General features: G+C 39.1%; 4 protein-coding genes across 6 annotated transcripts; 3 read left to right on the plus strand and 1 right to left on the minus strand.

Annotated features, from left to right (window-relative positions):
- Nucleotides 1-3,632: 3,632 nt before the first annotated feature.
- Nucleotides 3,633-4,939, minus strand: LOC126378959 (ADP,ATP carrier protein). Its single transcript, XM_050027510.1, has one exon. It carries the CDS (start codon nt 4,700-4,702, stop codon nt 3,794-3,796), a length of 909 nt encoding a protein of 302 aa, XP_049883467.1. The 5' UTR covers nt 4,703-4,939; the 3' UTR covers nt 3,633-3,793.
- Nucleotides 4,940-5,742: 803 nt separating this feature from the next.
- Nucleotides 5,743-19,162, plus strand: LOC126379015 (transcription initiation factor TFIID subunit 10-like). Of its 3 annotated transcripts, none has more exons than XM_050027594.1 (3): nt 5,743-5,906; nt 6,270-6,440; nt 15,998-19,162. In XM_050027594.1, coding segments are annotated over exons 1-3 (393 nt in total). In that variant the 5' UTR covers nt 5,743-5,904; the 3' UTR covers nt 16,218-19,162. The 3 variants fall into 3 exon arrangements, with proteins under 3 accessions (XP_049883551.1, XP_049883552.1, XP_049883553.1); XM_050027595.1 differs by lacking the exon at nt 5,743-5,906 and adding an exon at nt 5,977-6,059; XM_050027596.1 differs by lacking the exon at nt 5,743-5,906 and adding an exon at nt 6,014-6,117.
- Nucleotides 7,275-14,228, plus strand: LOC126378952 (uncharacterized). The gene is made up of 7 exons (XM_050027502.1): nt 7,275-7,876; nt 7,960-8,036; nt 8,160-8,287; nt 8,441-8,551; nt 13,235-13,336; nt 13,521-13,610; nt 13,961-14,228. Exons 1-7 carry the CDS (start codon nt 7,697-7,699, stop codon nt 14,212-14,214), a joined length of 942 nt encoding a protein of 313 aa, XP_049883459.1. The 5' UTR covers nt 7,275-7,696; the 3' UTR covers nt 14,215-14,228.
- Nucleotides 19,163-20,045: 883 nt separating the features above from the next.
- LOC126378992 (peroxynitrite isomerase THAP4-like) lies at nt 20,046-22,794 on the plus strand. The gene is made up of 2 exons (XM_050027568.1): nt 20,046-20,391; nt 21,380-22,794. The coding sequence occupies exons 1-2, from the start codon at nt 20,244-20,246 to the stop codon at nt 21,745-21,747; spliced, it is 516 nt and encodes a 171-aa protein (XP_049883525.1). The 5' UTR covers nt 20,046-20,243; the 3' UTR covers nt 21,748-22,794.
- Nucleotides 22,795-24,736: the final 1,942 nt, after the last annotated feature.

Here is a 24,736-nt window from a genome sequence, read left to right on the forward strand (position 1 = left end):
ACCCAATTATTGATGTACCGTGCACCAACACCTAAAGGGTTTCTTTTTGTTTTTAATCGCTTAAACGTCAATATTCTTTGAATTAAAAATATTGTACGTGGGTAATTTATTTTTTACGAAATGGCAACACAGGGTAGGATGACGTCAGCTGGGCTAACCTTGAAATGCTAACTGTCACTTTTGAGCATACCTGATTTTCTTATAATAAGAAAATGACGGGTACTTATAACTTAAAATAAAATTAAGAAGTGTCTGCAGGAATCGGGGCCATTACCTATGCGTAGAGCGCCAATATACCTTAAAGATAAAACCCGTGACGTATACTGTAAGTTACTACATCAAACTGTGTGGAATAACTAGGTAAGTACCTGCGAAGTTCTTACATGATAATAAAGCGTCATATAACAAGTATGACACAGGTTCACTCGCAGACTTCTAATCACCGCGACCCGACTCAAGTGGCAGCAACCAGATCGCACGGGCCATAACCAGAGATAATATGATACAATCAACGTACCACTAGGTACGAGAGCCCAGTTGCAAGAATGCTTGACTCCCACTATGAGGTCGTACGATCGAATCCCAAAACCGACCTAAACCAATGATTTTCGACTTCATGTTTGGTTCTTAAATGTTTATCACGTGTTCAGCGGTGAAGGAAAACATCGTGAGGAAACCCACATTCACAAGAAAATTTTAAGGCAACAGGGTGTCCAGTTGGGTGCGAACCTCGGCTGCATTTTTTTAAAGAACGTCTAGGGCCCTGTGCCGAGGTTTTTCTTGCAGCTTCTTTTCCCCGGCTATACAGGATGTGAGAAGCTGCAGTAGTTTTAGTCGAATGAGACGTTCGTTATGTAAAAAATGACGATTCAAAGTGTAACTATATATAAACAGCCTATATACGTCCCACTGCTGGGCACAGGCCTCCCCTCAATCAACCGGAGGGGGTATGGAGCATACTCCACCACGCTGCTCCACTGCGGGTTGAAGTTTAACTATGTTACCTACGGAATAAAGATATTTTTGAATTTTAATTTTAATTTGCTCAGGGCGTCTTCTCATCGTCTGAGGGGATCATGTATAAGGACATACCTATAATAAGTACTACATATTACATTTTTATTGCAAATAAATGATTATGAATTATGAATTAAATTGTACTACATTAAACATTGAATTGACAGTACTTCACCTATTATGGGTAATTATCTGTGTTATGGTACATGAAAAAGAAGGCGCTCGTTGATGTCTTTTGTATGAATAACGGTAACTAACATACCTAACCTAGTAATGAATGAATAATTTATATTTATTTTGTCCTGATTCAATCGCAACCCGCAGTGGGGCAGCGTGGTGGAGTATGCTTCATATCCCCTACAGTTGATTGGTAAGCCTGTGCCCAGCAGTAGGACGTATACTTAAAGGCTGTTTTCTTTTGTTTTAACTCATTACTTATAGATACAGCTATATATACGTATAATAATACCTTAATAATAATAAAATTGAGGAGCTCGGTGGCGCAGCGGTTTACGCGCTCGGTCTGCGATTGTTGAAGTTAAGCAACTTTCGCAAAGGCCGGTCATAGGATGGATGACCACAAAAAAAAAAGTTTTCATCTCGAACTCCTCCGTGCTTCGGAAGGCACGTTAAGCCGTTGGTCCCGGCTGCATAAGCAGTCGTTAATAACCACCAATCCGCACTGGGCCCGCGTGGTGGGCATCCATAGGTAAGGCCCGTGCCCCAGCAGTGGGGACGTTAATGGGCTGGTGATGATGAATAATAAAATTGTGCCCTAGTAATAATTAATTGCTACGCATAAACTATGTAAATACAACAGACATTTCATACAGTATTAAATGTCTGTGGTAAATACCCACTTCCTAACTGAATTCACATAATAATGAATGATATGAGTCATACAATTTCTACTCGCCGTTATAAAATCTTGTTGCTAACCACGTGGAGTTCTCAATTAGACCGGCTTGGAAACGATGTTGTTTTTTTTTAAACGGATGTGTTCGATTATGTATGAACATTGCCCTACTACACCAGGTATGAACTCATTTAGTAGCTCATCGTCATCGTAAAATTTGATGACATAGATCATACCGCTTTCTGGGTAGGTTACCTACTTATTTAGTGCTAGCTTATAAATACGGGATCACTGACCTATGTAGTAAGTAGCATAATTAGGAAACCAATGAATTACATTTTCGTAATTGACTTCCCAACACGGGCCTAAACGTTTATCACGTGCTCAGCGGTGAAGGAAAACATCTCCGAGAAATGGCTGTCCCTTGGACAGGTTTTCCCTTCGCGGGTTGCCAGGCAGTCCTTTCTGTAAAAGACCGGACCTGTTAAATCTTCAGGTTAAGTAAGCGGACCCTGTGAACCCGAAATAACGCTAGGGATAGCCTTTAAATTGACTTACCAGTCAAGAATGTTTCAGAAAAAATTAAACGTTAGTCATCGAACCACCAAACGACCTAATTAAGTCGAACAGTCTCTTTAAACGGTTATATCCCTCTTCATGGCTTATCTTTAGAAACTGGATTTGTCCAGTTATTATACTTACTCACATACTTGCCTCTATTGCAGGTTCATTGATATCTCGTGACGTCACTTAGCGCAAGCTCACGTCACGTCACGTCTGCACCGCATGACCTTTGCTTTCTAACCTAAAATAAATTTGAATGGAGTTTTCATCTAAAAAGTTGTTTTAATCTGTATTATGAAAAAAAAGTAATTTTATTCATAAAAATATGAATACAAATGGCAAAGGAGAATAAGAATGAAAATTCCATTCAAAAAATTAGCTTACTCCATGGCAATGTATGAGAGAATGTTATACATAATTTTGAGGTAGAGACTGTATCACTAGTAAGTCAAATAATAAAGAAAGAAAACCACAGATTAATTTTAACATTTTACTATATTATCACTCGTTCCACATGAATTTTTCCTTAAGAAAAAATCACTCCGAGCTAACAATAGATGTTCACAGATGTCCATGCATACTCCTTCCAATTAACAAGAAAGCACTGTGCTACCAGCTTAGTTTGGTGAGGTCGGACTACAGTGAAACAATTTGAAAATTATTATCTACCAAGCACGCACCCACAACATACTGCATTGTTACATAACAGCTTCAATAATCACATGATTTTATATTAACAATTCACAGCATTTCCAACATGAGCATTACATAAATAATCTTCAGAATACACTACAAAGTACAAGGTCTGATCCACTGCCACAGATGGGCTGGGTATTGATTCTACACATTGCCTTGAAGTTAACTCTCATTATATCACTTAGAAATAGCACACAGTCGATCACATCAAAGATTTCTGTCCATTTTAATGTGTTTTACAGCAAGTTTATTTCATTTATCCCACTTTAACCTTGGCCTAAATGAGTTGAATAAAATGAGGGCATTACATAACCTGTCACTGGCCACACGAGTTATCACTAAAAAAAGTGTCAGAATTAGAAAACTTTTGATGGAATTCGCTTTTTAAACACACACTGAACTTGACTTTGATGAAATCTTTGATCTAATCACCGTTCTGTTAAGTTTAGTCACACTAGGTGGAGTCATTATGTAACACAACTTTTAATGAAAATACATATTGGAATCAATGTATAACGCTTTATTTAACTAAAAATAAGTTACTAGGTTCGTTTTTCGTCTTCTAATAATACATGATTTCAGGGGGAGCGGCTATTTTGTGGTGATTCGATCACGATTTTTTTATGTTGTTACGGTAACAATCTTACAATATTATACAGTTTAGAGGAGGTTCTTGATCTCATCGTATAAGACGAGTACGAACGCACCACCGGTGCCTCTGAGCACGTTGGAGAAGGCGCCCTTGAAGAAGGCGGATGTGCCCTCAGTCTTGGCGATGGTCGCCCAGCAGTGGAGCGTGTTCTTGTAGAGGATGTCAGCCTTGGCGCGGCCAGACTGCATCATCATGCGCCTACGGACCGTGTCGAAGGGATACGAGATGATACCGGCGACGGTGGTGACAGTCTGCGCGATGGCCCAGCTGATGACCAGGGGTGTGTTCTTGGCGTCGGGCAACATGCCGCGGGCTGTGTCGTAGAAGCCGAAGTAGGACGCGCGGTAGATAATGATACCCTGCACGGACACTCCGAAGCCTCTGTACAGACCAATCAGGCCGTCGGTCTTGAAGATCTTGGACAGGCAGTTACCCAGTCCGGAGAACTCGCGCTGGCCGTCTCCCTTGCCGACGTCGGCGGCGAGGCGGGTACGGGCGAAGTCGAGTGGGTACACGAAGCAGAGGGAGGTGGCTCCGGCGGCGCCGCCCGAGGCCAAGTTACCAGCGAAGTAGCGCCAGAACTGCGTGTGCTTGTCTACGCCACCGAGGAACACCTGCTTGTACTTGTCCTTGAAGGCGAAGTTGAGCGCCTGGGTAGGGAAATACCTGATGACGTTGGCGAGGTTACCACGCCAGAAGGACAGGGGGCCCTGCTCCTTGGGAATGCGGACGAAGGCATCGACGATACCCTTGTAGCGCTGGTCCGCGGAGATCTGCTTGCTGACGTGCTGCACCTGCAGAAGCAGTTTCACGCGCTCGATGGGAGCCACCGCGGTCTTGGACACGGCGGCCGAGATACCACCGGCGAGGAAATCCTTCGCGAACGCGACCGGATCAGCGAGATTTTTTTCCGGCATTTTGTTCGATTACGTGTGCTCTTCACTGGGTAATTGCCTCGCGGCTAAGGGAATCTACTTGTTCACACGCGGAATGATTAAAATCACGAAACACGAACTCCCGATTTTATTATCAGGAGATATGCGGTTGTTTCGTGATCTCGGGAGCACAGGGGTAAGGAGTGTGCCTTTTTAGAAATTCGATCGATCACGTTCTCACAGTTCTGCCCGGAGGAGCGGCGCAAAAGAAGGAAGGAAGGGGCAAATGTTGCCAACATAGCCAAAAACACCACGAGGCCAGGGTGCCCAGACAAATAATTGTATTGTCCCCAAACTTGATTAATTTATTTAAAAATCAAATATTTTTATTATTTATTAAAATTATAACCAAACAATTTTCTAACAAAAACAAGCTTGATTGAAATAAATAACAATAGATAGCTCAAATATATTTGCAATTCATACAACAATACCGACTACAGACTATATAGCTGCCGAGACATAAAAATGTATTTAAATTAAGAAAATAAATCTCATGACATAAATAGACTTTTGTTTAAATAATTATGGTCAAAATATCTTCGTTCCCTTAAAAAAGTACTGAGAATACGGGTAGGGTTTGTTTAATGGCAACACACAGATGACGTGCAAATGTCGCGTTTCGTTTGTACAAATCAATACTAAACCGAGTATTGATGTTATGTTTGACTATTTATTATGGACAACTTATATATCTGCTTCATTTTAATTATAATTTTAAAAGCACTGCTTAAAATTAATTTAATTTACTTTTTTACATTATTATACGCTTAACAGATTTTCAATTATATCATATTATATTTAAAAAGCTAGCTTTACATTTGTAAAAAGAAAACGCAGATTGTAATTGCGTTTATTTCGATGGCAATAAAACACTACTAAATAATAGGATGGAACAAAAATGATGAAATCAATATAGCGTTATCTCGCTTTTGCTTATTTAAATAACTAGTGTGTATGTTTAAAAAGTACTTTTGACTGAAGTTGCTGTGGTACCTACTATTGTATTTGTATTATAATTATAGTCAAAGACCAATTGTAGTCGTAAAGTCAGTCAGTTACTCGCATGTTTGTATAGTCTCGTGTTATTTTTTTAAAAACAAACAATAGAAATACTTCCATTAATCTAAAATTGATAAGTGAAGTGAAATACAGGAGTTTGCTTCACGCTACGTGTGAGATAAATGTAAGCATAGTAACTAATAATAACATTTAACTTAAAATGAACAATAGTAACGCTGTCAAGGTGTCAACAAACTAACAAAGGTTGCACTTTCTTCCGTGGTTATTTTTTTAGGAAAACTTTTAGAAGTTACACTAATCACATTTTTTTACATGTGTAAGTGAAAACTCGTTAAAGATGAGCTGATGTTGAAAGTATAATAAACTTGTGAAGTGTAGGTAGTTATGCATAAACTTATACCATTATACCAAATAAAGTCAAAGATTTTTCAAGACTCAAGATCACCCAAGATTTGTCATTGGCGCATCGTTAACCGCGGAAGCCAGAAGGAGGAAAAAGTACATTTGAAGTGTGTGATGATTGCAGGCAGGTGATGAGCCGGTTGAGCTCCCCGGCGGGCAGTATGGACGAGGACGGTCTGGCTGGACACGCACTCAGCGACTTCCTCCTTCAGCTGGAAAACTACAACCCTTCCATTCCCGACTCTGTTGTGGCACACTACTTGAACTCTTCTGGGTTCGAGTCACAGGATCCTAGGTGAGATACTGACAGATTTATTTCCACCTTATTCTGTAAGCAAAAGGGCCCCCTTTTGCCTCCCGGCCCATTGAGATCTGGTGACGCTCGGTTGACCGGGAATTAAAAATCTCGGCATGTCATGGGAACAAGTTAAAATAAGATAGCAAGGAATGGATCTGTTATTCAAGTCGTACATCCCAACAGGTGATAAAAGGATAAGAAGAAGATGCTCTGAAAGTTGGTATAAGAAAAAAAAAAGATAAATAATTATTTGGATAAACATAAATTAACATTATTTTTAATCAGATGTTCCATTAAACAGTCACATATTTGCATTTTTCTATTGTTCTGTAATCTACTATCTGTTTGCCAGTTGGTAAATGCCTCCTCCACTGCTTTTAGTTAATTATCATTTCTAATTAAATTACCTAAAGATGGGCACCTTTGAGCCGGGAATGACACAAGGTGGATTATTTGAACATGACGCATGTGCACATAGACGTTAATTCATTGTAGTTGGATTAATTTAAAAATCATTGTATTATCATTTTGTATCTATGTGTAATTAGACTAAATTTTTATTAATAAATGAGTTTATTTAATTACCTAATAATGATTATGATTAATGCCAAAATGACTCCAGCTCGCCAAATGTCTAGCTGTGGCTAGGCTATGGCGTTGATTTTCACTGCAGCCAGTTGGGGTATCAAAATGTTATTTTTTTATTTATTTTTTTTCTTTCTATGAGTTATATCTGCAATCAGTAAACATTCGTTTGTGTTACTATGAGTAGATGAGCTGAAGGGGAACTTGAAAAAAATAACATTGAAACAAAAAAAAATGGGCTCTAAAGTCTAACACCCGTATTCTAAGATGTTTACTCAAAACTGCCTTCACTCGGTCCTCAGCCAAGGCCACCTTAAGGGATTCTCAAAATCTCCTTGAAATCGGTATTCTTAGTTGACACCTCAACCTTAACGGAGGTTTCCTCCAGCGAGGAAGAGTGGAGGTATGACGTCATTGTTTTCGTATTATTTTGTTGGCAGCATGATAGAATTCTGTTGGCTGTGGTCACGTTTGTAGTTTATGGGAACATTTAAACGTCAAACAAATTGTCAAATCGACTTTGACAGTTGATTTCGCGGTACCGGCTTTGTTTATTTCAAACACAAATTTCAGACTACTTTGCACTGAGCAAGTTATCATCCGTCCCAAACTACTTTGTGGAGTGTGAAAGTGTTTATTAGATTTGTAAAAGTGTTTATCAAGTCAAAATGTCGAGCGGATCAACAAGACAAACTTTTACTGAACACGAAAAAGTGTGTCTGCAGGAATTAGTTTTGAAATATAAATTAAATTCTGTTGCAACTATTGGGGCTGGAAATGCAAATGTAAAAAAAATGGCTTGGGTACGCCTTACACAAGAATTTAACTCCATTGAGACCAATAGTAAAGTAAGTACCTAAATGTAGCACATAATATTAATATCATTCCTGATTTTGATTAAACTTACAAACAAACCTTTGATTTCTTTTAGCGAACAGAGGCACAATTAAAAAAATGTTGGGACAATTTAAAAACCAGAAGAAAACAATTTCTAGCACAAGAAAAAAGGTAAAATATCATATACTTTCTTAAAAGTAAATATTTAATTATTTACTATTGTTACAAAACACAGTGCAATGCTGTAAGTAATGTTATTTTTAAGCTTCTCTTTTTTTCATTTGAATTTGGAAGGGAACGCATGAGGACCGGAGGTGGGTTGTATGCAGCTAGTACCTCTCAAGGCTCCCAGGAGGCTATTGATGCTGCTCTTTTGGATGCCACAAATATAGAGCTACAAGGCGTGTTTGATAGTGATAGTGGTGAGTTATCAGGATATACATACATACCTTATTCCACTTACTAAATAGTTTTTATTGATATTTCTTTTCTATGTTCAGTTGAAAGTTAATAGAATTTCACCGAGTGGCTCTTGCAAGTAAAAATTATAGCAATTGATAACATTTTCATTCCAGATATGGTGTTGGACCACAACATGTTAGCCCCAGTACCCGATCTCCCTGCACCTGCAGCCCCTGCAGCACCCGCTAATACCTCACCTGGCGAAGGACCATCCCAAATACAAAGTATAATAGTTAAGCTATATTTTTTGCCATTTCTAACACAATAAACAACATATTTTTTTTTTGCAGAATACATTATGTTTTGCCTTTTTTGCAGAAGCTATTCCTGTGGAAGTTTTTTTTTTTTTTTTTTTTTTTTTTTTTTTTCCTTTTAAATATCTACAATCAGTCGCAAGACTTTAATCAGATTTGGTGTGTGAATTGATTAGTTAGAAGTAAAGCAACCAATGCCACCATCTTCCATAGTACTCAGCGCCCAAGAACATCCTTCCTTTTGAGCCTCTTCACCCTGTTGCTAGCTTCCAACAGCATAGTTGCTAAGGGATTTGGATGGTTACTCAACCGTTCCTTATGCCTTTTGTTGTACTTTTCAATTTCTTCTGTGATCGTTGGCATGTCTAGGTATTGATGTACCTCTGAGTTTCGAATAAACCAGGGCGCCGCGCATATAGTCTTCAAGATATTGTTCTGAACCCTCTGCAGACTTAGTATATTGGATTTGCTGGCGGTAGACCATAGGGCGATTCCATAGAGCCAGATTGGTTTCAATATTGCAGTGTAAATCATTAGTTTATTGTTCAAAGATAAAGCTGACTGCCGCCCCAGCAACCACAGCAAGCTACGGAATTTGTTGTTAACTGCATCTCTTTTGGCTTTGATATGCATTTTCCAAGTAAGCCGCCGGTCTAAGTGGAAACCAAGGTATTTAACGCTAGAAGAGTGAGGCAGAGTGTCAGGACCAAGTTTCACAGCCGGACAATCTCCCTGTCTAAGTGAAAATGTTATGTGGTGGGATTTGGGGGCACTAGCTTTGATGCGCCATTTCCTTAACCATTTGTGTGTCTCATCCAGTTGTTTTTGCAGTTGTGAGGATGCGGTAGTAGCATTTTTGTTACAGGCAAGGAATGCCGCGTCATCAGCGAAGGTGGCCACTGTGATTTCTGGGCATTGGGGTATGTCGCATGTGAAGATATTGTACAACACTGGGCCAAGCACCGAACCTTGAGGTACTCCTGCAAGACTATGGTGAAAGTCAGATCTAGCATCTCCATGCTTTACTTGGAATATCCTATCTGTAAGGTAGCACTGCAGAATAGGGAATACAGCGTGCGGAAGTAGAGTTTTGATTTTACATAACAGGCCTTTGTGCCACACTTTGTCAAATGCTTGCTGCACGTCCAGGAAGGCTGCTGAGCAATATTCTTTGTCCTCGAAGCTCCGCCGAATGGTGTTGTAGACTCGGTGGACCTGCTCAACTGTGGAGTGGTTCTCACGAAATCCGAATTGGTGGGATGGTATGATGTCTGTCTCTGCTAAGTAGACTTTTAGCCGTGACAAGAATACTTTTTCCCATAGTTTAGACAGAACCGGAGTAAGGCTTATGGGCCTATAAGATGAGACGTCGTTTGGAGGCTTCCCTGGCTTGTGGATCATTATAATTTGAGATACCTTCCAAATCGCTGGAAAATAGTTGATCCTTAAGGTTGCGTTTACTAGAGTAGTAAGGAAAACAAGGCATTTTCTAGTACTTTCCTTCAATACTTTTGGAGTTATAAGATCAAAGCCTGGTGCTTTATACGAGTCCATTGAAGAGATTATCCTGGCAAGTTCCGAGGGCGAACACGGCTTTACGGGTAGGCATAGTTGTAAATCTTGGCTAAGTATGGCATCTAGGTCAACATCGGGCTCTGTTGATTTATTAGGCGTGAATACGTTAGCAAGATGGGATCCGAATGCTTGAGCTTTCTCAAAATCCGTGCGGGCCCAGGACGTACCGGCTTTTATAGGTGGAAAACTTTGTTGGGGCTTGTCACCGCTTTTAGCCGTTTTCCATAGAGAGAATTCGCCTTTACCAGAAGTAGAGGTTTGTTCGAGTATGGACTTGACGGTGTCATTTTCTGCCTCCCGGAGTAATAGTTTGAGCTCTTTGATAGCTTGATTAAGTTTGGATTTGTCTCTGGGGTAGCGCGATGATTGCCAAACACGTCTGAGCCTGCGTTTCTCCAAAAGTTTTTCTTTTATCTCTACCGGCACGGTTGTAGTAGTTTCCCGAGCACTCAGTTCTGGAGTACTAACCCACACTGCGATCTGGAGAAGATTTGTTATGTATATACTAGCTTGCTCAACATCACCTGGAGTTTTCATTGGCATTGTTAGATCCAGATGAGAGTCCAAGTAGTCTCGGAAGGAGCTCCAGTCTGTCTTGTGGTTGAAAAGTTGTTCAATGTTGCGTTTACGTACTAGAACCGTCGAGCTCAAAGTAAGGAGTACGGGAGTGTGGTCTGAGGAACCGTCATAGCTTACTTCGATGTGTACGTACTTCTTGCTTATGTTTTTTGTTATGAAGAAGTCTAGTAGATCGGGTAGCTTATTGACATCTGTTGGCCAATGGGTAGCTTCGCCAGTCGAAATGGCACAAAGGCAATTTTTATCAATGCTTTGTTTAAGTTGACGGCCCCGAGTAGTACAGATTCGGGAACCCCAGCTTGTGTTTTTGGCGTTCCAGTCACCGCCGCTGATGAACTTGTCGCCGAGAGATTTAAAGTATTTGGTGAATTTAATCTCATCAATCTTGTAGCTCGGTGGACAGTATATCGCCGAGACCTTGAAAGGGCCGGCGGTGTCTTCAACTAATATAGTCGTTGCTTGGATGTGGGGTGTTGCGTATGGTTCTAGTACACTGTGGGCTATGTTTCTTTTGATGACAATTGCCGAACCAGCATGAGACGTGCCATCAGGATGAGGGGTGGTGTATATGTAAAAACCTGATAGACTAATTGGGTTCTTAGCATTGGCATGGGATTCTGAGATAAGAACTATATCAAGTTTGTTGGTGGTTATGAAAATCTGGAGTTCATGGAGGTTTGAGGCAAGGCCATTGATGTTCCAAGTTGCTATTCGTAGTGAGGTCATGGGGATTGCTTTGAGATGAGTGTTGTCAGGAGACTCAAGAGTGTTCCTAATTGTTGTAATAAGTAGTCGATTTTTTCACTTTGTTTTAGTAATATTAACTCAATATTACTAAAAGGCTGTTGTGAGAGTCCTTTGGTTACGGAAGCATACGTCACGTGGTCGGATTTGGCGTGTTGGGTGATGGGGTTCCGGTCGGCTACGCGTTGAGGTGGTGAGATGTTCTGTACAGGAACTTTGTGGGTACCTTGGAGCGGTTGGATCGTTATTGGATGAAGGTTGCGATTCTTTCTGGCTTGTATTTCCTTATAGACTTCACAGCCTTTGTAGTTTGCTGGGTGGTCCAGCGAGCACAAAGCACATTTGGCTGGAGTATTCCTATCTTTCTTGGCGCAATCTGACGTTTTGTGACTCTCTCCACATTTGACACAGCGGTAAGGGCGCATGCAGTTGTTTTTAGAATGGCCATATTGTTGGCATCTCTGGCACTGGACTATAGTCTTGGCCTTTCGGGGATCTTCTATTTTTATCGCCTGGTGAAAAATGAATTTGATACTCTTAACCAGTTTGTTGTTTGGACTTGGTTCAATGTTGACAAAGAACGTAGATGTTGGCTTGCGGTCTGGACCATAGCGAGCATTTATGATTTCGCCTCGGACCTTGTTCCCAGTAGCTTCAATCTCTTCCACTATTGAGCTATGGGGAGTGGTATGGTGCAGATTTTTAATTACGATCCTGAAGCATTTTTCATCTTTGCGGGTGAAGGTATGTCCAATTATTCCACGCTCACGAATAAGAGTTATTATCTTTTTGTATTCTTCAGCCGTGTTCACGAGAATTCGCAGCAGATTTTTGTTAACAATCCTGAACTTGAAGTTGTCCTTGTCACTGACAGTTTCAATGAGTGATGAGAGTTCATTCACGTCTTCTATACCGTACAAGACTATGGGTGGAGGCTTGCTGATGGGCTTAGGGATGGACGGCGTGTCGGCTTCTGGCTGATCAACAGGGAGGCCATCAAAACGGTTAGATGTGTCGGCTGTATCCATTTGAGGTGGTGAGGTAGCTACACGTTTGCGTTTGGGATAATTGCGACCCGGAACTCTTTGCCATGACGGCGGATTAAGTTGGAGACTAGTTTGTTTGTGTGATGTAGTTGGTGATGCATCATTGTTTTTGTCTTCATTTCCTGCAGGGGACTCCGTCTGTGAAGATTGTTGCCTGATGAATAGGGCAGGGTGGAATATTTGTTGCGTTAATATACGCTGACTTGTGTTTGCGCTAGTCGAATTGTTTTGAGCAGAAGGTGCACCTCCCGTCATAATTTCGACTAATTTTGGTGGAAATCAGGATTTCATTATGGTAACACTATCACAAGTTGTCACAATAACATGCCGTTGACGCGAAAAAAAAAAATTAAAAAATTGAGGGTATATTAATTTAACAGTGATATTTGATTTTAGATTTCACTAGTTTGTGTCCGATGCAGAGTGCAATTTGGCGAGATAATACTAGTTCTGATGTTCGCGAACTAGAGTTACACTTCAGCACTATTTTTATAACGAAAAAGTCACTTTTAGTCTGGAAAAACACTTAAACTTCAACAGCACTTCCGCGCGTGATGACAGTTGACAGTTGACCCGCTAATACCTCACCTGGCGAAGGACCATCCCAAATACAAAGTATAATAGTTAAGCTATATTTTTTGCCATTTCTAACACAATAAACAACATATTTTTTTTTTGCAGAATACATTATGTTTTGCCTTTTTTGCAGAAGCTATTCCTGTGGAAGTTGATATTGAAATAATGGATAATCAATATCGTCCATCAGCCGGGTCTCGTCTCTCCGATTATGACCCACCTTCTCTAATTCAAGGTATTTTCTTAGATATTTTCTTAAGTTGATTATCTAGTACATTTAAACAAAACTATAGGCTTGATTATTATTACAAGTAATCTAAACCAGTGTGAAGATTTTAAAGATTTTAAGAAAGAGGTGTGTTTAATGAACACTTATGTAACCTTATTTAAGTAACATATTTGGAATTTTTTATTTGTAGAGTCTGTTCCTGTGGCACAAGTAGAGCTACCTCGTCGACCATCAACTGGATTGAGAGAACATGATTATGGAGCACCTTCTCAAACTCAAGGTATTCTTATTATAGCAATATTGTTGAACAAAATCTGCTTTATAAGTAACTAAAATAATTTCTAATGTATTTTGGGTAACAAATTCCTAGAAACCCCATGCTGATCTTGCGCGACCCAACTCCGTCCACAAAAGTTTTTACAGCTTTCTTATCTTTTGTTTACATTCACATCTGTGAATGTGATGGCCATCTGTCAGCACTTGTGGTGACCTTTTTTTATATTAGCCAGTTAAACGTATTCACTTCATAGTAAAAAGAATCGGTTAAAAAATATTTCTATTATAAGTAACTGTGTTTATTAAGCCTGTGAACTTTCGTGCGTTTTAACATATCTTCTTGTTACGTTTCAGCTTCAAAGAACATTCGGGCTCATGTAATTAATCAGGAGTTCACCTTGCGAAAGGATAGATATCAGGTGATAGTGGACAGGGAGGAGGAGCTACATAAATTGAGGATAGCAGAGCGGGAGTGGCTCGTAAAGGCAGCTGAGGAGACATATCATAAAGCTCGCCTTGAAAAGGAAAGTGCGCAGGAGTTGCTGCTATGCAGCCGGGCTAAGCGAGAGCTAGCAGAGCTGCATCTTTCTAGGGAAAGAAAGAAATAAATTGATAGTTTTTATTACATTTTTTTTATTGAGCATATCCCTTGTATTTGGAGCAATAACTAATTTTAACTATGATACAAATAATGGAATCTTAAAGAATATTTCTAAGAACTTTTTCTATATGAATTATAACATAATATTATAGGTATTTAATACATATCTAACATCTAGATAGAAACTAAACTAGTACATAATACAATACAGTAACTCTTTATTATTTAAATACAAGAAGCAAGTGGTACAAAAGGCGTTCTTTTTGCTGAGGAAACATAACTAACATAACAAAATTATACTTAACTAAAATGTCTTGCGATAAAACTAGCTCTTATAATACTACCTCGTTCATTGTCTGGAACAGGTGTTGGTGGGTCTATCCTTGACCTCAAGGGTTCTGGCATTTCTTGGTTAGTGTTAACACTGATATTGTGCAATACAGCACATGCCACGATGATGTTAGGGACATTTTTTATTTTGTTCTGAAGCTTCCTGCTTAAACAAGCAAATCTTCTTTTCAGGACACCATTCAGCCTTTCTATAATATTTCTAGTACTGATATGGGATCTGTTGTAGCACTCCTGATCTGGTGTTTGTGGATTTAGCACGGGAGTATACGTGTAAGATGACTGTGCATATCCACTGTCCCCTAAAAGTATGCCAGCACCTACTAAATCCCCTTCTTCAAAGCGCATACTACAACGGCTGTTGCTGAATATGCGGGAATCATGGGCAGATCCTGGCCACCTCGCCACAATGTCGTAAATCAACATTTGTGGCCCGCATATTAGTTGTACATTTATAGAGAACTCACCTTTTCTATTTCTGAAAAGTTCTCCATTTTCCCGACTCGGATTTTTAATTGGTACGTGAGTGCAGTCAATGCACCCGATTACCCCTGGGAATTGAGCACGTTGGTAAAATGCTCTCTTCACGTTGGCTCTCTCGTGTGCTCCAGGGAACTTGATAAACTCAACTACTTTCATTGCTAATATTTTCGATAGCTTAGCCACGATTTTAGATACAACTGGCTGACTGATCTTATGCAGGTCTCCGCAAACAATCTGTTGAAACAGAAATAGTTTGGTAAATATTTTTTATAACTGTAGATAAGTAATTATATAAATGCTTGAATGGCTAACTTACCTGGAAGTTTCCTGTAGCATAAAATCTTAACGCTATGAGTAGTTGCAATATGGGTGGTAAAGGTAACCCTTTGTTGGTTACATTTGATTGCAATCCAATCAGTGGCAATATCATATGAACAACGGTATCTTTCCTAAATCGAAAGCGTTTTTGAAATTGTTCTTCGTCGTAACATTCCAAAGGGTTTTGAGCGTCTCTGATATATTTCCGCGCCGGATAATCGTAAGGATTATCATAAACATAATCCATAAACTCTTCTGACAATTTATTTCAATTCCTTGATTTCTGACAATTTATTTCAATCAGGGTAAAAATAGACTACACAATTTTACCTACATTGAAACTATCGTCGCAAAAGTCACATCCAAATGTGATTTTCCTTCTGGAAAAAGGCTTCTTACATGGTTTTTGTTTCGGAAGGCCGTTACTGAAGTATGTAGTCGTAACATGAGCCATGTCAGGGGCCTTTGGCGACTCAGTAATAGCCCTGACACCAGGGTTGATGAGGTTGGTATTCCACCTCACAACCCACACGATAAGATGGTTTCCACTATAAGGCGAGAATATGTGATTGTTTAACAGCGTCCATTTGTAGCTTCTCTTTTCATGCATGAATACCGACCAGCTACCTTCTATATTCCAGACTCATTCGCCTCATAGCTCTCGCCTCCCAGAAGTTCTTGTCGGACATAGCCAACGATGCCCTGCAGCATTGCAAGATGCGTACGTCAAGTCAGATAACCCAGAGCTCCAAAAACCCAAAGGGACCAAAGGAGAAGAAGTACGTCATGACAATGGACGACCTGGTCCCCGCACTACAGGAGTACGGCATCACTGCAAGAAAGCCTCATTACTTCGTCTAAGGGTAAAATTCCTAGAGTCCGTTTGAAAATTAAGTTATTATGTAAGATTTAAGACTCATGTATTGTCAACGTCACTACGAAACACACCACTGTGGTGTCGTTTACAATTTTTTTTTAGGTAATCAGTAATCACACCACAATAATGAAGTTCTAATACAAAACAGGGTGACAAAGTACTAAACCAAAAACAAACTAATGCTATCATCATCATCATCATCATTGGCCTTATACGTCTGTTTTAGACGATTTATGACGTCATTGCCTCGAAGAAATGCACTTTCTTTCATGGCTGTGCAAGCCAACCCTAGAGCGGCAAACTCTACCGCACACTCTGCAGGAGAAGGCTCCAACTGGTGGATTGTTGTTGGTTTGATGGCGTTTGATTCTCCTGCTCGCCAGTGTGTCAAACCAGGTGTGGTCATGAGTGTCGCGTCCACCGAGCACACGCTTCTTCCACAGGTCTCGATCATCGGCGAGCTCCTCCCATGCCTCGTGGTAAATCCCAAATGAGCTCATGTCTCTTTTGACGCAATCTATCATGATGTTAATGCTATCATGATGTTAATTTCTCACAAATTACAGCAAACATTGCAAATGAGATTAAAAAAATATGTGATGAAAATAATGAATAGATGGTTGTTGTGTAATATTGGGTACTTACCTATAATTATTTTATTTTGCTTTTTTATGAAGTTGCGGTATGATTAATTTTGTCTTGCGAATCCCTTAAGGTCGCCAAATTTTAGCTACATTACTTTTTAATTATTAAAACATAACGATTGTCGATCACTAGTTGGCAGTGCTGTGGTTACTTAAAAAAAATGTAAACGACACCACACTGGTGCGGTATTTTTTTTTATTTTTTATTTTAATTATTGAATACAACGAAAAATTTACAAAAAAGAATAAAATAACACCGCTAAACCCCTCACGGGTTTGTCTCGGCGCTATAATCCGCTTACAATTACTTAGTGCAATAACATATAAAAAATAATAATAAGATAAATAGAAAAAATATTATTAAAAACAAAAAAGGCCGAAACGGTATAATAATAAATAAATATTAAAATCGGAGGCAATACATGTTGCCGTTATCGTTATCGTGGTGTCGTTGACAATACATGTTTAAGACTGATGAAATCATAATCAGGCTACTGCTTTTTGTCCATAAATGTGACATCTAATGTTTTCTATTAAAAGCGGTTCTTATACTAACCAAACCATGCAACCCTATGCGACGAGCAAATGCGCGATCGGAATGTTGTACACTAATAGCAAATTGGTAGGCGTAACCACGGAATAGAAGAAAGGTTTGAAAGGCATAAGAGCATAGGCATTTTGTATAAGAACTGCTGTCCCCTGTTCAACACCCACTCTATTTTACATTAAGACCAGCTGTGCGCAATTTTGGGTTCTGCGGAACCCACTTTAGGAATTGCTGCTGATCTAAATGAACAAAACACTCTTAAAAAAAATAAGTTTACTTTAAAAAAAATATTTTGGTCGGCTTACTTTTGAAACGGACTGTAGGTACCAAGTGTTAATTTGGTAATGTCACAGAATAAATAATAGTGTAATGTATAAATTTTAAAACTAATATAATAAGTACGTGAATGTGTCTTATTTAGATGAAATTTTCGTGGATTAAAATGATGTTTAGAATACAAAAGATATCTATAATTTAGTGCTTAATGCTACGTGTTGATACCAATGCTATAAGAACGTTTTCACGTACAAGGTGTTAGTGCCACTGTACCTACTAAATACTGACGGGGATGATTCAAATTATTATCAATTCATACTTTTGGGACGGAAAATTCCACCTGTTATTATATATAACTAAGAATCATTAGCTGAATCACCCACCAATCACTCAGTATTCGTTACGATGTCACTTACACCCCGTACAGTCATGAGCAATATAATGTACCCACTTTAGGACTCTGTCGCACTAACATATTTGACATTTAGTGAGACTTACAGTTCAATTTGTCAAAAAAGTTAATGTGACATGGTACCAAAGTGTATACATATTAATGCTCGTGACCGTACATGTACGTACAGATAGCCGTACGGGCGTTTGTTCACTCAACTCTTCCTCCACTCGACTCTCGACTCGGCCTACTCTGAGAATTTCGGTATTTAAATTTGAGATTTACGCCCTCGACTTGAGGACTTTACTCACTGGAGCCGAGCATATCATATTGCCAACATAATAATACGAAAATGACATGTCTTACTCGAGTAGACTCGAGTTAAGGTTGAGGCGCCGTCTATAGATACCAATTTTGAGCTCAGAAATTTTGAGTGGCTTTTGTTACTTTTTTCTTTCCAAAGTTCTCTCTGTAGCTGGTTTTCTTGATACTTGATTATATTTTGTTATGCCGTGCTCTGAAACTCATCCACACCCTTACATTTTGTTTAGGGTAGTTCTTCGGACACCGGTAGTCAATCTTATCATCGTTAGCACAAAAATATCCTGGAATTTTTGATCTTATTTTAAATATCCAGTTAGAATTTACGTAAGTTCGTGACATACATAAGTTTTAATCTTTGCAAAAAAAAAAGAACATAGATTCTACGATACTTTTTGAGTTCACAGTAATGGGTGATCAAAGAACTACCCTTTAAAATAAAATAGTTTCAAAATATACTTAAATATACTTATATATAAAACAAATATTATACATACAGACAAATTGTGAACCTCCTTCTTTTTTTGAAGTCGGTTAAATTAAAAATAAAATCTCTCGAATTGTTACTAACTATACTTTTGTTATTGTCCTCACTAATGTTGGTTGCAAATAGTCCAATTGTTTTCTTATGCCTTAATAGTGTAATTACTAATTATATTGATGTGATTTCGCATAATTTTAATATAAATGTGAATCTAAGAGGTAAATAAGGTTTTGGAGATAATTAAAAGCAATAAATAATTGATTATATGTCGGTGTTTCAATAAATCCTATCTAAGCCTAAAACAAGCCAGCCAATGAGTGCCGCGCCCATTCGAACCCCAGTACAGTCATGAACAATATAATATACCCACTTTAGGACTCTGTCGCACTAACATATTTGACATTTAGTGAGACTTACAGTTCAATTTGTTAAAAAAGTTAATGTGACATGGTACCAAAGTGTATACATATTAATGCTCGTGACCGTACCGGACTTGCACCAAAGAGTTATTAATTTATCTTAAGTGTAGTTTTCACGAACAGCCTCGGTGGTCTGGTGGTTAGAGCGTTGTGCGCACGATCTGGAGGTTCGGGTATGATTACCGGTGGGGACATTGTCGACATCACTGTGAGCCTGTCCTTTGTTTGGCAAGGATATTGCAGACTTGAATCACCTGATTGTCCGAAAAAGTAAGATGATTCCGTGCTTCGGAAGGCACGCTAAGCCGTTGGTCCCGGCTACTAGCCCAAATACCTCCACCAACCCGCAGTGGAGCAGCGTGGTGGAGTATGCTCCATACCCTCTCAGGTTAATTGAGGCGAGGCATGTGCCCAGCAGTGGGACGTATATAGGCTGTTTATGTATGAATGTGCAATTTTCACCTGAGCTGTTGTAATGGTTACAGAATACTAAAAACCTCCTCTTTATTGGAGTCGGTTAAATAACTCCCAAGTTCAGTTGAATGCATAGAGCAACCCGGACCTCCGCGGTTGAATGTCGAACATAGAGCAATACGAGCCTCCTGGTCCCCTGGAGTCCTCCGATCTGATGCCGAATCATGAAATAATTTCACAATCGAAACTCTTTAAATGGACAAAATCTTAAAAACTGGCAGGTAATGACTAAACCACAAATATCCAAACCTGAAATGCGTCAAAAAAACGTCAATGTCAACTTGAAAACATAACCTCAAAATAAAATATTTCAAGTATTTCTTGCTTTCTCCCAAGGAATTTATTCGAAAACTTTCTCTATTCCGTTAATTTTTAGCAGCACCGGCTCCATAATACTCGAGTACTGGTATTTTTTTTAATAATTGAAGTGATTTTACAGATATTTTAGGCGAAAATGGAAGGTATGCCGTCGGTCCCACTTCATGATGCCCTGAAGCCTTTAGGGTGGCTGGCCGGTAGATGGACCACCAAGGATGGGCAGGGGAGGTATCCCAACATCCCTGACTTCCATTATCATGAGGATCTGGAGTTCGCTTGCATAGGTACGAGATTTAGTTTGTTTCACTATTTTTTAATAAGTTTTTCTTATTATATGTGCTGATTTGGGTTTCTTATTCGATTTGATAATGCAGTGGTTGTTTTTTGTTAGTTGTGAGTTGGACGCTGAACTTTGTAGGTTACTGCAAGGAACAAAAGTTAATTATTTCTGTACAATTTATGTTTTTCTTCAATGAAATTTTGAAAATAAAAAATAACAAGGAAAAAATAAATTGGTATTTTATTACTTTGTGACATCTTGGCAATGGCCTAGTAATGTATTTAGTAACAAGTTCTTGAGAACTATTTTTATTTTATATTCTAAAAAAGAAATTCTCCCATTACCTCAGGGGGTATGTTAAACAGATCCAGCTATTAGCATGAGTGGCCACAGACCTAAGTTAAACATGAATTTGATTCACCCACATCACTAATTTAAGAGCCACACTCTTGTCAGAGTAGCATTTTCTTTTTATGTGACGTAGGTAGTGTAGTTTTGCCGCAAATTACATTAATTTTTGGCCGGACAAATGGGAAGTGCTGATGGGCTCTCACCCGGTACAAAATTTAAGACAACAGGCCTGAAGGTGCCCTGTCGGGCGCAAAGCTCGGCTCAGGGTGTCGTTAGCGATAACCGCTGATTGAGGGAAATCGTCGACCACGCCGGCGGAGTCGGTATCGGGGTCCTGAAGTGTTTGGTGTCGCGAGCTGATTGGCTGCTTGTATGGCTAGAGTAATATAAATAAATAATCGGGTCGATGGGATCGTATATTTCGTCCTGGTGTAGCATTCTCCATGCTACTTTTTAGGGAAAAATAGGGCAGTGGTTTCCCTCTTACCTTCCACCCTTGCATGAATTCAATTAAGGAGTCTAAATAAATCCCACACTAGGTACCTAATAAATGGCTTTATATTCCAAAACATTCACACACGTTAAACAATAATTTGTAATTAAGCACAATAATACAAATCAGTATTATGGATAACTTGCAGGTCAGCCAATGTTCAACTTCGTCTCAACGTCCCGCAACCCTGAGAAGCAAACCCCAATGCACCAAGAGCGTGGCTTCCTCCGCATCAAGCCGGGCTCAAATGATCTAGCGTTCGTCGTCAGCCACAACTTCGGCCTCACTTCCCTCGAAGAAGGCCGTTTCGATCCCGAAAACAAAACCATTGTCTTAGAAACCGTTAATGTTTCAAGAATTTCATTTGCAAAACCTCCCTACGTTAAGAAGTTTAAAAGGGTGATTAAGCTGATTGATGAGAGTACGTTGGAAATAATTTTGCATATGGAGACGGACAGCACTCCTTTGACGGAACATTTGAGGGCTGTTTATCAAAAGGTCCAAATGGTAGGATAAGGGCACAGTGGTGCTCATTCCAGTACACACCACCTAAATTTATTTTAAGTTATACCTGTCATTTTCTTATTCGACAAGCATAAAATTTATGGAACACACGTCAATTTTAAAAAGCCCTGCTAAAATTTTACATTGGCCAAATTACCCGACATAATTGAGGAGCTCGGTGGCGCAGCGGTAAACGCGCTCGGTCGGCGATTGTTGAAGTTAGCAACTTTCGCAATAGGATGGGTTACCACAAAAAAAAGTTTTTATCTCGAGCTCCTCCGTGCTTCGGAAGGCACGTTAAGCCGTTGGTTCCCAGCTGCATTAGCAGTCGTTAATAACCACCAATCCGCACTTTACCCGCGTTGTGGTTTAAGGCCCGATCTCCCTATCCATCCATAGGGAAGGCCCGTGCCCCAGCAGTGGGGACGTTAATGGGCTGGTGATGATGAATTAAGATAACACCACACGTCGAACGGGTTATATATCAACGAGATGTCTATTTTATTCGCCCGGGTTATTCATTAATTCACTCATGCATTTTCAAATTAACAGTTTTCATTCATCCGTCCCTTTCCTTTTCGTCGGATAAGAAAATGACGGGTATAACTTAAAATAAAATTAGGAGGCGTCTGCAGGAGTCGGGGTGCATATACATGCAGTGTGACAGCTAGGAGAAACCTAGATTTTAAAAGAAGAATTAATAAAAGTAATAGCTTAACAGCCTTACGTCGCTCACCGTGCGACGAATAAATCGAATAATACGTATTCAATTATACTACCAACCTTTGTGAGAGAGTCCAACCAAATAATCATCTTTTGGGTATCTAGTTGACATACTGTTTGTATAAGAAGTTGTGAATGAAGCATTGATATTATTTTATTCCTAAATATGTTGTCTTTCAAGTATTTTTTGTGCTTATAATGAGGATGGTTCTTCGTTTTAAGGACAGTCGGGTCGTATAATCTCACGTGTTTGTGAATATGGTTTATGATAGCACCAAAGACTTATTTATGTTCCTAGATTTAGGTCTCTTAATTAATAAATACTATTTCTAAATAGTACTCTTGTTTTCTTTCAATAACAGGGACTTTCCAGTCTATGAAAATATGAAATTAATATTTTACATCACAATATATCTTTGAAAACTTAATATATGTAAAAAAACATATAGGATTATTTGCAAAAAATAGCGATCGGCATATTGTTAATACCCGGAATAAAAATAAACTTGCTTTACAAGTCAGTCGATTACATAAGATTACTAAATCTTTTAAGGGGCAATGTATACGTTTTTACAATAAGATTCCCATTGACATTCAGAATTTGCCTTTCAACTGCTTTAAGACAGTAGTTAAACAAAAACTTTACAAAAAAGGTTATTATAAAGTTAGTGATTATTTAGAAGATATGAATGCATGGGATTAACTGTCTGAGAACTGATATTAGGCAGCTAAATTACTCAATTGTATATCAATATTTTATGTTTATTTTTATTTTTTTTAAAGAACGTCTAGGGCCCTGTGCCGAGGTTTTTCTTGCAGCTTCTTTTCCCCGGCTATACAGGTTGTGAGAAGCTGCAGTAGTTTTAGGCGGATGAGACGTTCGTTATGTAAAAATTGACGATTCAAAGTGTAACTATGTTACCTACTGAATAAAGATATATTTGAATTTGAATATGTTCCCCAAAAATAATATAGATGGCGCTATTGTCGAGATTTACCGTAATATTTACCTATTTTCTCATTACTCTGGTAGGTACATAATTATTCAAAAATACAATGTTATAGCACCACACCGGCATTGGAGCAGCGTGGTGGAGTATGCTCCATACCCCCTCCGGTTCATTGAGGGGAGGCCTGTGCCCAGCAGTGGGACATATATAGGCTGTTTATGTATGTATGTACAATGTAGTAGTAGAAGTATATATAAAATAATTGTTTGATATTTAGATCTTATTATGTTGCTTCCTATATTGCTTCTCTTTATTTTTATCAGAATAATTACGGGAAGAGGGCATAAAACAGAACTGGGGTTGTCATCTATACCCAAAACAAAGATTTTAAAAGATGCATAATATATCCTGTTATCCATGAAATTAGAAAGTTAAACGAAGGAAAATCTCTACAGCGCCATCTATATTGTTTTTGAGGAACGTAGCCTGGACGGACCCTCATTAAACACACTGCCTTATTACATAACTTAAACTAATAAATTAGTAATACCATCCCCCGCGACATAGAAACTGCGCGCGCTTTGCAAATTATATTGAGGGATTCAACCAATTCAAATTCAAAACTGTCTTTATTCAGTAGGTAAAATAGTTACACTTTGAATCGCCAATTTTTACATAACGAACGAATCATCCGCCTAAAACTACTGCAGCTTCTCACAACCTGTATAGCCGGGGAAAAGAAGCTGCAAGGAAAACCTCGGCAGAGGGCCTAATAAACAGCGAATGCTATCTACACTTATCAACTTCTGAGTTCCATAGAATCGTCATTTGCTAGCGGGAGTGAGACCGCGTGCGAGTGACAGAAAAGAAAGCCTAGGAAAGTGCAAGACGTAGTTCTACCCTACCTTTGTTTGTATGCTCTTTATTTTTCTTAAATACCCACCTACAAAGGAAGTACCTACTTTACATGTTCGCTTCAGTATATTTTTTTTACCACGATAAGACAGACGCCTCTCATTATTGGCGCTAAAGAAATCCGTCACTAGGTCGGAAGAAACGAAGATAGTGAAAGATTTGGAGGGAAGCCTTTGCAAACTGCTAGGCTCTTTCAGCACAAATTACTTTTTGTGGGTAAGTAGTTTAAATGTTAATAGAAGTTAGAACGAGGATTGACTTTAATCTTTAGTTTTTGGAGTCAGGAATGTAAGCGAGTACGGTTTTCATCCCAAGGATAACAAGAAGTAACTGCGGTGTTATGGCTTAACGGCCTCTGTGGCCTAGTGGTTGAGCGTTGGGCTCACGAACCGGAGGTCCCAGGTTTGAATCTC

Source organism: Pectinophora gossypiella, chromosome 27 (assembly GCF_024362695.1).
Source record: "Pectinophora gossypiella chromosome 27, ilPecGoss1.1, whole genome shotgun sequence".
NCBI lineage: Eukaryota > Metazoa > Arthropoda > Insecta > Lepidoptera > Gelechiidae > Pectinophora > Pectinophora gossypiella.

Excerpts from the sequence above, each read along its gene's own strand:
- LOC126378959 (XM_050027510.1), bottom strand. The coding sequence starts at position 4,702 with ATGCCGGAAAAAAATCTCGCTGATCCGGTCGCGTTCGCGAAGGATTTC.
- LOC126379015 (XM_050027594.1), top strand. Across the intron at positions 6,441-15,997 it reads TTCGAGTCACAGGATCCTAG|ACTCATTCGCCTCATAGCTC; the intron begins GTGAGATACTGA and ends TCTATATTCCAG.
- LOC126378952 (XM_050027502.1), top strand. The coding sequence starts at position 7,697 with ATGTCGAGCGGATCAACAAGACAAACTTTTACTGAACACGAAAAAGTG. Across the intron at positions 8,552-13,234 it reads AGGACCATCCCAAATACAAA|AAGCTATTCCTGTGGAAGTT; the intron begins GTATAATAGTTA and ends CCTTTTTTGCAG. Across the intron at positions 13,337-13,520 it reads CCCACCTTCTCTAATTCAAG|AGTCTGTTCCTGTGGCACAA; the intron begins GTATTTTCTTAG and ends TTTTATTTGTAG.
- LOC126378992 (XM_050027568.1), top strand. The coding sequence starts at position 20,244 with ATGGAAGGTATGCCGTCGGTCCCACTTCATGATGCCCTGAAGCCTTTA. Across the intron at positions 20,392-21,379 it reads TCTGGAGTTCGCTTGCATAG|GTCAGCCAATGTTCAACTTC; the intron begins GTACGAGATTTA and ends GATAACTTGCAG.